Source organism: Rhyacophila brunnea, unplaced genomic scaffold (genome assembly GCF_057557595.1).
Source record: "Rhyacophila brunnea isolate RB1 unplaced genomic scaffold, BYU_Rbru_1.0 scaffold_3, whole genome shotgun sequence".
NCBI classification, from domain to species: Eukaryota; Metazoa; Arthropoda; class Insecta; order Trichoptera; family Rhyacophilidae; genus Rhyacophila; species Rhyacophila brunnea.
This window is the reverse complement of record NW_028232965.1, coordinates 45,424,943-45,438,162: the sequence shown is the minus strand read 5'-3', so window position 1 is coordinate 45,438,162 and position 13,220 is coordinate 45,424,943. Positions and strand designations below refer to the sequence as shown.

The 13,220-nt window shown below is 29.8% G+C and overlaps 1 protein-coding gene across 1 annotated transcript; it reads left to right on the top strand.

The window, feature by feature from the left end:
* The first annotated feature begins 7,871 nt into the window (after positions 1–7,871).
* Positions 7,872–10,445, top strand: tap (Basic helix-loop-helix neural transcription factor tap). Its single transcript, XM_085952408.1, has 2 exons — positions 7,872–8,878; positions 10,421–10,445. The coding sequence occupies exons 1-2, from the start codon at positions 7,872–7,874 to the stop codon at positions 10,443–10,445; spliced, it is 1,032 nt and encodes a 343-aa protein (XP_085808534.1).
* Positions 10,446–13,220: the final 2,775 nt, after the last annotated feature.

The window sequence follows — 13,220 nt, the reverse complement described above, 5'->3', positions numbered from 1 at the left end:
GGCGTGATTGAAATAATGCACAGTTCTTGAGTATGGATATATATGGCATAAACTATTTATATTATTAATACGTAATAAAATATTTCACGCGCATTTAATATTGACAATATTTTAGGACATTCGGGGGCTCTCTATTCTTTGCGCCAATGGCCATCTCCTCATTAAATCTTAAACCAAAATTCCATCGGCTATGATCGATTGCAACTGGTTTTCGCATTTATATCGTTTTACGCTGTTGTATGCATAAACGATACGGTATAATTTTGTAGAATTAATAGAAATAAATTATACATCAATCAAGAAGAATAGAATGATAAGAACGATGATGTTTATTACATCGTTTTTATTAGCTCATATTCTTATTTGTCCGGTAGTTGTTTATCCAGTACAAATCATGCAATCGATCTTTAACTAACTTCCCGACTACACATTTAAAACTTTTAGAATATATCACAACACGATGCCAATGCATTCTTTTAATACTTTTAGCCATCTTTAAGTAGAATTGAAGTCATTTTCAGTTAATTCTGTTTTGTATGAAAAGTTATTTAGGAAGAAATCCGTAATCCAATCCACTATTATTGGTTGCTAAGTGGGTGGTCCTAGCAACTAAATTATTAATATATACGTCCGTTACTATGGAAATCAAAATGACAATTCAGTATTCTATATTTGTTTGTTTGTTTGTTTTTATTCACTTCATGTCAAGTACAAGTTTGAGCATATTGAGCATAATAATTGAACAGAAAATTTAAAAACGTTGTATGTAAAAAGTTCTTTTTATCTTGTAATTATTTTTAAATATAAAATTGATTGTATACAATTTCACGTTTTTGGGTACATACTCGGAAGAAGGCAAAAAGCCTTTGATTATTTAATCAGTTTATATAACTCTCATTTCAGAGCATATATTATATTAACCCCCCCCACCTCCCCATAACGTCAGTCTATTAGATAAGATTGCAAATTGAATTTGAATAAACACAGTATATTATAGTATAATACAAGAACGACAAATCACGTACAAGTACACGCACATACAAGTACAATATTTTGTTCTTGTCGGGTTAGGTTACAATACCAAAGTTTGATTTGATATAAGAATTTTAATTTACTTATACATATTTTCATTTGATTATTTTTTTAATTTAAAGAAATACTTATATTATGTTAAGACTCTGTAAATTGTAAACTATATTGGATTGTATTGTAATTATTTATATTAATTATCATCCCACTTAAAAAAAAATTAGTTAAGTAATATGTATATAAAGATATTACAAAATATACCGTTGCGTCGATGAACGGAAATTCTATCAAAAAGGGGTAAATTTTATGTAATAACAAAAAGACCATATTGTTATTTTGTTAGAATTACTACAATCCAACTGTTCCGGGTCATAAAAAAGCATTACCGACTACCAAAAGGATTACATTTCGTGCAAACTTTCAATAAAATATCATCGCACTGTCAACCGATTAGATCCGAACGGCGAAATTGCAATTGGTGAAAAATTCGATTTATTGAGCGGCAATATCAGGAATTTTTTTCAAAGGGTTTGACTGGTGAAGCATAAAAAAGCGTTTTATTGATATATTTTTTTTATTTAGAAATTGTTTGTTCTGACATACGTACCGTGAACTTGTAAATTGCATAATTTATTGATGTTTTTTTTAATATTGACTATAAAAAAAATCCAATAAATTTCATGTGCAAAGAGTAACCGATAACTGTTAAATATAAATTCGTGTACTTTTATTGTTTTTGTTATGAATTTTTTGTGGTGAACTGTAAAAATTATCTTCACTATTTATAACATAATATTGTAAGAAATTTATTAATAACCCGTGTGTTTTATTTGTTTTTTTTTTTAATTTATTCATTTTCCATCAATAATAAAGGAAAATACATTGCACAGAATTAGTAGGTACTGAAATACCTTACCGATTTCGAGTGTGGAAGAATATAGGATAAACTTAAACAAGTGTCAAGAATACGTTATTCTAAGCTTGTCCTTCGTTTTGACAACTGCTCTTAGTTTATTCACTAACGTTTATTCAATATTGGTGTATTTGAATGTTGCAACACACACTATTGCACTTCAATAATGTTTGTTTTATTTTCGTAGGACACTCACATATTCAAAACCCTGTTTCAAAATGTAGTGTATTGGGGTATAGCTTATCTGAATTATATTTATTTATCTGTTCTGTGAATGGCACCTATAAACTAGATGATACATTGCAGTAACGTCCCTAGAAAAAATGACGCCCCTAGGCAGCGCCAAAATGCCGCCTCATTTTTTATTACCATTCTGACTAAAATATCTAAGAAATGTGTTGTAGGTATAGATACATTACCAACAAAATATATACTACCTACTAAATGTAATGTAAATGCTATCTCTCCTTCAATAGAAATATTGTGAGTCCACGGTTTCAGATACATTTAAAAATACACCTGGCAACTTCCAACTGGTGACTGGCAAAAATATTTGGATAAATTTTAAATTAGGCAAGTATGTACCTACCTATAAATCAAAAATCTGAACGTGTCATAGCTAGCCATCAAGGACTTGATGTCCAAGGACAACGGAAGTAAGCTAGACATCACGATCCCGATAAAAATACAATCCTGTTAAACCTTGTATGTTTATTAATACATTTTTTTTTCTAACCGGGGAGCTGGTTTTTTTAATGGAAAAATAATTCCGTTATTACCAAGTTTAGGTAGCTATTTCTATATTATATACCTAATGATTCTCCTCGATTTGCCGCCCTTTGAGTAACTGCCGCCCCCAAGCGACGCTCGACGCGCTTCCTACGGGAAGTCACTGATACGTTGTGAGGATTGAACTATGTGACAACTTTAGTTTAAAATAATATGCCGACAAAAGTTTGAGTAGACTTCAATAAAGAGATAAGAAGTATATAAGAATAATAATACATAAATAAAAATAAGTATTATTTATTACTTCAGTATAATTATTAATTAAAGTAGTATTTTTATTCGATATCTATTTCATTTATCAGATGATAAAAACTGATCTATAGAATTTAATATATTACTCCACTGTTAATGTTAATTTATGTAACTATACTACACATCGTATTATTTATAATATAATAAAATAATAGTATTATAATATGTAATTGACTATAAAATAAAATGTATAACTATATTTATAAGCTAAAATACTTTTTATTATAATATAATAACATTTTTTAGTATTTAAGCAAACATCTGATCGTATAAGTATAATTATTACTATAATGTATTTTTTAATTTATTCTAATATATAGATCAAACTAATAATAATCACTATCGATAGTGCAATTATTGTAACCTATCTTAACCCTTGATTTAACACGGTCAGAACTTTAGGCCCGATAAATAGGGTGGAACAGACCGAATCGGGTCAGTCGACGAACAGCGCTGGGGGTGAATGTTTATTAAGTTTCCCTTTACATGTTCCGCGATTAAGCTCAGCCCAATTTCTCACATTTTCTACGGTGTTACTTCAAAAGATAATTCCGTGTTTTTACAATATTTTGTTTTAAGTGAATAATTAATTTTAATAAATACACCAGGACAGAATAATATGTTTAATTATGTGCAAAACCAGATACATCGAAGTTTAATTTACTGTAAGTACTTTGTTTATTTTATTTATTTTGTATCCTTGTAATAATAAACAAAACTATTTTATTTTTAATAGAATTAGCAAATCAATGTTTCCTGTAGATAATACTATTAACACATTGTTCAATTTATATTATAAATTATTACACATTATTACAAATGCTTGAAAACACTCTTTTACGGATAAACAAAAAGATCCTTTTATTGATTGATTATTTAAGAATAATAGTAATTATAAATAAACAAATAGAGCGTCGCTAGATTTTAAAAACAGCCTAGTCCATAATAGATGAATAGGAGAAAAACAGCTTTTTGTTTTCTCAAATACACAGTCACAAGGGTGAAAGTTTATATTATTTCGAGTAAGTATAGAATATTTAAAATTAATAAATTCCACATTTTGATAATGCAGAAATGTTAGAAAGCAGTAGGTCTTCAGCAATTCACAAAAAAATCAAAAATATAGCGACATATATTATATTATGTAATAAAAATATTTTTAAAATATATTACATTATTTTCATCCTAGAGTCGAATTGCAATGCTATGAAGTATATACTCTACCTGTATACTGTTACTACATATAATAAAAATCTATATATTATTATATAATTGTTCTTTAAAACCATATTGCCAAAGTCAATCTCATTCTGTATTCAATTTTTTTTCGCAACCACTGCGTTAATAAATGTAAATAATCTTCACCATTAATACTGATTTTGATATAAATTTGGCTTAACTTGTATCGCAATATTAACCAATACCACTCATTTCGATAACATAAAAACACGGCAGTTGGCGGAAATTAACAACGACATAATGAAAATAAAATCAGCCCTCACCAGTTGAGTGTATTATTTTAATATTGAGAGGAATTAAGTTAGTGGAGCGTGTCGAGTGACTTGATTTGTTTATTATTATTTGTAAACCAAGCCTACAGCGTACTTAGGTAACAACTCAAACACCTGTCACCGGAAATGACCGACACGACGCCGTGCTCGACGTCGGCGTCTGTTTGCAAACTCCGCCCCCCACCCTTTCTTCCAAAATTAGTTTGCATCTTTTATATAAAGCGATTAATAGTGAATTTATTGCATAGATAATAAATATGCAGTGCATCTAAATCTTTGTTTGTAATAAAACAATACTTAACAAGTTTTGCAGTAGTATAGTTAACTTAGTTTCTTATTTTATAATAGCAAAAAAAAACAAGTGAGTGATGTTTTCACAAATTAAGAATGCGATATCAATAAATAGGAAATAATTGCTTGCTTATTTTTTTTCGTTACAATATCTAAATAATATTATAATATAATTAACTATTTCTTTTATTCAACGAATAATTCACAAGATTTAAGAATGTACGAGTACCATACTGATTATTGAACATACATAATTTTTACTAATTATAACTATTGGCCTTTTTAATACCCACTCATCAGCGTTCTTCTAAATCAAGCTACTTTGGTAATCGGTTTTTGTTTTTATTAAATCAAAGTAGATACCTATTACTTCAATTACTAACCGACGTCGTGGATTTCTCCAATATTTTTATGATGTAACTTACTCGAACTTGCTAATAATTTATAATTAACTATTTCTTTTATTCAACGAATAATACACAAGATTGTATATTATAATATAAGTATAATATGAATATTATAACAATTTTCACATTTTGCACAATTTTTCTATAAGAATCCAATGTACCCACCACACAGCACGATAACAAAACATTATTTTTTTGGGGTAATTTTTTCATTGGCTCTGCAATCTGATATGAAATTTGGCTGCCCCATAGAGAAGTTTGTTATAGATTTTTTGGGAAGTTGTTGACCATTTGCTTCAATTTATTGAGCCCATACCCCTTATTGTCTAATGACTCTAATGCATAATTCACTATCTTTTCACATCGGAAATTTCGGAGGTGATATAAGATGATGTCAAAAATTTTGATTCGACATTTCGATTCTCGGTGAAGTTATGGCATTTCCTTATGTTTGTGAGGTACACTACTGCTACTGGGCCTAATGGTCTTTTATAGTGTTATAACGAATATATGTATATTATATAGGTACTTTTATATAATACGTATAAAAAAAATGTTAATGATAATTGCTCCTCAGCCACTCGTTCGTTACGGACACTTTGGCTATTAATGATGAAAAAAATTAGTTCCAAAAATGATATTTTTTTGTTACTGAAATTTTATTTAAAAAATATATTTTATCAGCTATTTTCAAAATTAATTTTCATCGTTCACTTCTCGCAACTCTTGCTATATTAATATAATTATGTCGCGTGCTAAAAATCACTACCTCCATAATACCTGACACGAGGCGTTACGGTCAACTGGCCACAGGTGTGGACAAACACCCTCCACGTCGAAAAGTCAACTGCACCCTAAAAAATATACTTCACAATAATATGATACCGCTATTTCAATAACCATTGTTTTAGTCGATTTCTGTAACGTTAGTGTATTTACAGTGTGAGAGTGGCTAATGATGGTAGGTATACCCTAACATATGCCATCGATGTAAAATTTCGTTATTTATTCGAACATATGGCTAAAATATTTATTATACAACCTGATAAACAATCATTTTTTGCAATTTCATTTTAGTTTTTTTCTTCAATCAAATATAAGTATTATTATAGGTACATTTAATAAACCACTTCATTCATTCAATGAATAATTCATAAGATTTGAGAATATAACAATTCTATATATTGAAAATACACAATTTGAAATCATCTCATACATAACCAAACTATAAACGCATAGACTACTAGTTAAATTGTTGTAATGAAGTAGGATGCGCGTAGCTTAATTAGAAAAGTACACTGGCGCGAATCCAGCAGTTATAGGTTCAAATCCCGCCGGGTGTTGTATTTTTTTTTTAATGATTTTTTCTAGTGGGTCGCAAATTATGTATTTTCAAAATATATACATATTGCCAAAAGCTCACCAATATAAGCATGGGTTAGGTACTTTTTAAAAAAGCATTGATTATTTTATCTGCGTATTAATTTAGTTTATTAATGACTTTATAATTTAGTAGGTACTCACAGTGTTTTAATTGGTAGGGCGGCCGTCTCTGAAGTCAAAGATGGATATGTGTTTTATATTAATTTGACTCAGTGCATATATGAACTAGAGGAACCATTTTTCGTTCAAAAATCTGTTAATATATTCTGAAAACTGTGCAAGTTCATAATATAATAATATGTTCTAGTTAAAAGCGAATATAATATTATCTAATTACTTTGTTATAGTTTTGCATGATTTGGAGAGCCAATAAAACATATATACTTACTAGAAAACCAATATTAATATTAAAATTTCCGTTCTAATGTACATCTATAGCTTGCCGTGTGAGTACTTTCACCAATCAATGAATCGACAAAGGTGTCTTTCTTGTGGAAAACATTCGAATATGGAACATTGGATAAAAAAATTAGAATTAGTAATTAATAATTAAAAATTTTACTAGTATACTTTATAAAGCATATAATATTTTTTAAATCAAAAATCAAATCAATCAAAAGTCAATTTGTTTTGTGATGGCGTCGGAGAAATATATTCTTAAATCGTGTAAAGATGACTAAAAAACGTTACCCATTTACTTGAAAAATAAAACATGTCAATGAATATACTATTATTATTATAAATATAACAATAACATAACATTAAATGGACGCATGATGAATTTTTATAACAAATTATATTTTGTTCGGCTCGCGTCATTTGCACAATCCGCGCATCGCCTAGTCACGATCTTTTTAGACCATGTCTCAACTGAAGTACAGCCTTAACTGTTTTTACGAGTAATAGATGTTAGCCACTTGCTCAACATTTACATTCATTTTCCGAATCCAAACACATTAAAAAAAATATATGCAACTTTGTCAGGCGTGGAATTTAACCACGCCTCTATAACCGGATCATTTACCAGTCGTCTATCGTGAGCGTTTTTATTACATTAAGCGATTAACGATATAGTAATTACGTTAATTTAAATAATTATATTATTATTATATTTCTGTTGACTCTGTATTGGGTAATACAGTTGCAAACTTTATTTTCACCATTATTAACCCTTTTTCTTGCATTGATAAAACATTAATGTTAATATTAAATAATACGAATAAATGAAATTAAAGAATTTTTCGTTAAACTAATAATGTATTTTTTTATTGTTTCAGAAAATCCTAACTGAACGTCATGTCATCGTACAGTAGCTTTGAAGACTATTCAATGGATCTCAATGACAGCATCTGCTCTACGGATTCGGGAATCGAGAAAAGCTTCCAAGACGTCTCATACCAAAGCTCGCGATTCTCAACTCCCCCCAAAAAACATCTCGACTGCACCGACCAAGGTATATCTCTCACACCGCCTAAAAGCAAACAACGCTGTAAACGCAAAATATTTCAAGATGAGCTTTTACAATTCCAATCAGAATACGAGACCCAAACACTACCTCAAGATGAACTTCAATCCGATAATTTTGCAAATGAAATAAAGAGTAAAGCTAAGACTTCTACGCCAGTAAAAAATCCACCAAAATCAAAAGAGAGAGACCCAAATAAACCAAAACGAAAGTATGCTCACGGAAAAAATAGAGTAACGAGGTCAAGAAGTCCTACTCAAGTATTGAAGATTAAGAGGAATCGGAGAATGAAAGCAAATGATAGAGAGAGAAACAGAATGCATATGTTGAATGAAGCTCTTGATAAATTGAGATGTGTTCTTCCAACATTTCCTGAAGATACTAAGTTAACGAAAATTGAAACGTTACGTTTTGCTCATAATTATATATTTGCCCTAAGTCAGACGCTTGATTCACTGGAAAATATTAATTCTGCAGTCGTATCAAGTGACGGTTATACACTAAATTACGAAAAATTGCAGAATTATACTCTAACTGGAGACAAAACCGGTAAAGATAAGTTTAATGAAACGTTTCTAATGCCTGTGCAAAAGTATAATACTGACATGTTCTCAAACGATATAAGATATCCAAATGGTGATTTTTCCTTTTCTGCGTATCAAAAAACTGTGTTTTCTAACGGCGCGAATTACTGTCAAACTTCTGAAGGCGTTTTAATTAACGTCGGAAATGTTACCGTATCCATTAATAATAACGGAGGAAACTGTATTACTTCTACAACAGGAAGCGGATATATTTCATCGCCACTCTGTTTATTTGAAGAAATTGAGTATCAAAGGTATAACGAAGATAATAAAAAGTCATTAATTCAATATAATAATAATAAAATACCCCTTTATAAAGAACCGAAATCTATTAAAACAAGTGAATCGTTTAATAAAACCTATAATAATTATGACTGTAATAAAATTAATACAACTTATGAAGATATTTTTCCTTCTGCGAATATGTTATCTTTGTCGGAAGAGGAATCTGGATTTTGTAAGAAGAAGTATGAAATATTTAAGGGTGCATTTGAAGCAGCTCGAAATATTAATAAACCCGTTTATAAGAACCCTTCTGTTAATTATAATGATCCTTCTCAGTCTACTATATTTGAGTCACCAAATAGTACATATTCTACAGACTACGCAGAGACGTTGAATACCCAGCATTTGTCGTATGATAATAGATACATATCATCATACAATGACCAATATACAAATATTAATTGTAATACTAACTTATGGAATGATTATGGACCAAATGAATATAAATATAATCATTATAAAAGTGTGAATAATTTTGCGATTTGAATTAAATATTGCCATTTACTTTATTAATAAATATTGTGATTTAGTTTATAATATCATATTATATAAAATGTATCTATTTTTATTGAGTAAATAATATTGTAACTAACGTACAAAAATCTAGTCATCACGCTTTACGTAGATAATAATATTATGTATTAGATTATAATGTAATAATGTAATGATGTATTTCCTAATAAAAACGGTGCCTAACAAATTGTATTGTAGCTTTAGATAATCATAATATACTTTTTGACATTGTATTTTTAAAGACATTTTTAATTCTTGAAAAACTGTATTTTGATAAATGAAAATTGTATATTAAACATGCGTATTACTTACCATAAATTAATAACCAAATGTATTTTTGTAATGACATTGAACTAATAAATTGATCAATTTAAAAAAAAATCTTTATTCCTTTCTAATCAGTAATCACATATAAAATATTAATTCATTATAAATTTTACTAATAAATTGAACATTGAACCTATATCAGTGTTAATTGTGTATAAATTATTTTAGAAGTAATCTTATTTTACATGGAAGACATAATTATTGGTTGATAGAATTCTATTTTGTGAATAATAATAATTATATTAAATGCGAATACTTATTTTTTGTGGCAATCCAATTTAATTGTCATGGAATTATAGTCATAGACTAGTCTTTTATCAAGATCTTATCATCGTAGTCCAGCGCGTAAGGCACAGGTTTCTTATCCAGGAGGTCATGGTCCGATTCCTGGTAAGGTCACAATACATTTATATGATTTTCTCAAAGCCTAAGTGTTTATATTGTGATTCTTTCATTTCTACTACTGAACTACTATCACTGAGTCCTATGACATATTGTAGTTATGAAAAGAATATATAAATATACATTTTTTTCAATACTACAGCAGAAATGAAGCCCAATTACAGTAGTATAGAAAAATAGTTATGTTATAGTACAGCTGAAACAATCAAACACCCAGGCATTTAGAAAATCACATATTATATTATAAACATATAATGTGATTTCACCAGGATCGAGCCCAGAACCGCCGAATAAAATGCCAGTGCCTCACCCACTGGACTACGCATACCGCGGTACTACATCGACTACGAAGATAATATCATGCATTATATTATATATTAATTCAAATAGTATTTTTTGACCATGTCCAATCTAATAAGATCATATGGGCCTCCACAGAGTGGAGGTTTGTATTAACAGATTTTGTTTTTACGAGAAATGGATGTCAGCCACTTGCTTAACCTATTGCGTCATTGCTCTGACTCAAACACAAATTGAAAAACAAAATGTATGTTTGTCAGACCCAGGTTTCAAACCTGGGATCTACGACGCTATAGCTATACCCACATACTGTAACTCGAGTAAAATCGATAATAATTAAGTGAATTTTTCTATATTTATTTAATAAATTTATCAACCTGTGTATATTCAGCCTATTCAGGTATATGTTTTTTTTTATTTTAGATAATACGTTGTTTATATAGTTAATGTTTTTGCACAAAGACCTTTTAAATTTACATATTATTAAAATAATAATCACCTGAAATACGTAGGGGTGTTTGGCAGCTTCAAAAGTGACATCGCATCATTCAAAAACGTCACGTGCACCCGAGCGAACTGAAAAGTTAATACATTTAACATGTACGGGGACAAAATAAATCAATGCCGTTGCATTGTATTGAATGAGTACAAGCAAACGCTAAACGGGGACGTTTTGTATGTGGGTCGCAAACCACCCCTCGCGAGATGTAATGAGCGCGCTATTGTCTCGAGGCAATAACCGGGATTTGAACCCCATATATCATGGTTCCGCGTCAGAAAACAAGCTGGCAGCTGCAAGCTGTGGACTACTGTCGCTGTTTCGTGCAATGTAGACTTTCTCTGGGTAGGTATGTAAGTATTGTGTTTTACGGGACATTGAAAATAACAAAAAAATATATAATTATAAATATATCATGGTAAGATACAGACCAAAATATACCGTACAAGACACTCACCAGACTCGTTCAAAATGTTGAAAAGACCCTTGAAATATTGTTTAGAATATTTTTTGAAGGCAAAAGAAATGGGTACAAGTCTGTTTACAGGAAGGCAGGCGGGAACCGCGCCAATTTTCATAGCCGATTTTAGCAAAATTCATGAATTAATTCAAGAATGAAAACCTAATCTAACCTAAACTAACAAATAATTCAGTAGGTATATCCGCTATTTTTTAAATTTGTTTGCCACTGGCTTCCTGTAAGTAAACCGACAAGAACCAAGAAATCCATTCTTATATAAGTATGCATTTTTTTTAATAGTAAACTCTTAGTGGAAAGACATTGTAATAATTAAAATAAAACAGAATATGTAGTACCTAATTACTAAATAATTTAATAATCATCAGAACCGATTTTGTCCACTTCACTGGAGCATTGTTGCCTGAGGAAAATGTCCCACAACTGGTCATGATGATTATTAAATTATTCGAAATAAATACTACATTATTTTCTTGAAATTCTTTATTTTAATAATGAATACTTTTATTTAAAATTTATTAGCTAATATTTTGTAAATATCCGAAGAAACACACTTATTTAATATTACTAATTTGTTTCATTGTTAATGCCAATTGATAATATTAGAAATAACAATATTACTAACAATATTTATTTCAAAAACCTATTTAAAACTACGATTATATGGGTAAGTATATACAATTCTTTCGTCATCTCAATTCATCAAAATTTATTAATGATATTAAAATATTCAATGCGTAAAAACAACTTTGCAAATAAAACCTAAGGGTATTTATCCAAAATTCGTCTCATCGGAGGTATTTGTACAAAATATTACATACATGGAAGAGCAAACTCATCTAGGGGCCACTAAACCAACAAACATTAACAAGCGAATCGAATGCATTGAATGGAGCGCATCCAATGGATTATGGCGGGTTATAGCTCCCGGCCATGGGTAATACTAAACCCCATATACGACAACAATACTATAGCAGTTTTACTATTACCCCAATTCACTACTTTTGATGGTTATTTACTCAGCACATTGCATTTGTGTTAGATTTTTCTGTTCACTCCAGAGCCCAGAATTTCTTAAAGGTGCGGTTCCATTAACTGAAAAATCGGAACCGTGGTTGCTGGATTGAATTACTGTTCTTTAAAAATCCAATATTCTTACATGTCTAAATAGTTATAAGTATATTATCAGTATAATATTTTATTTTAATTTTTAAATGTACTAAAGTAACCTCATCATAATTTATAGCATATGGATACCACAATTTTATTATTTGTAGGTACTCATACACATTTGTCAAATCGGTACTTTTATAAAACATTACGATGGAATTTATATTACCATATTAATTACTAATATTAATACTTTCGACCGAAGGTACTTGATGGAATTTGAATTTAAATTCTAATGGATTCAAGCTCTGTACTATTCCATTTAAGTCGTTTCTCGCGACCCGGGTTTCGCCTTTCGGCATCTTCAGGCGTCGTGTACACTCACCAAAGGCAAACACACACTGACAACGAAAACTCTTAACTCTACCTTATATAGTAAATCAATACAATAGAGTAGGTAAAAACTCCATTACCTACCTATCTAGTCAGAGGTTACAAAAAAGTTAAGAGTTTTCGTTGTCAGTGTGTGTTTGCCTTTGGTGAGTGTACACGACGCCTGAAGATGCCGAAAGACGAAACCCGGGTGGCGAGAAACGACTTAAATGGAATAGTACAGAGCTTGAATCCATTAGAATTTTAATAATATTAATTACTGTTATTTAATAGATAACTACACAGCATG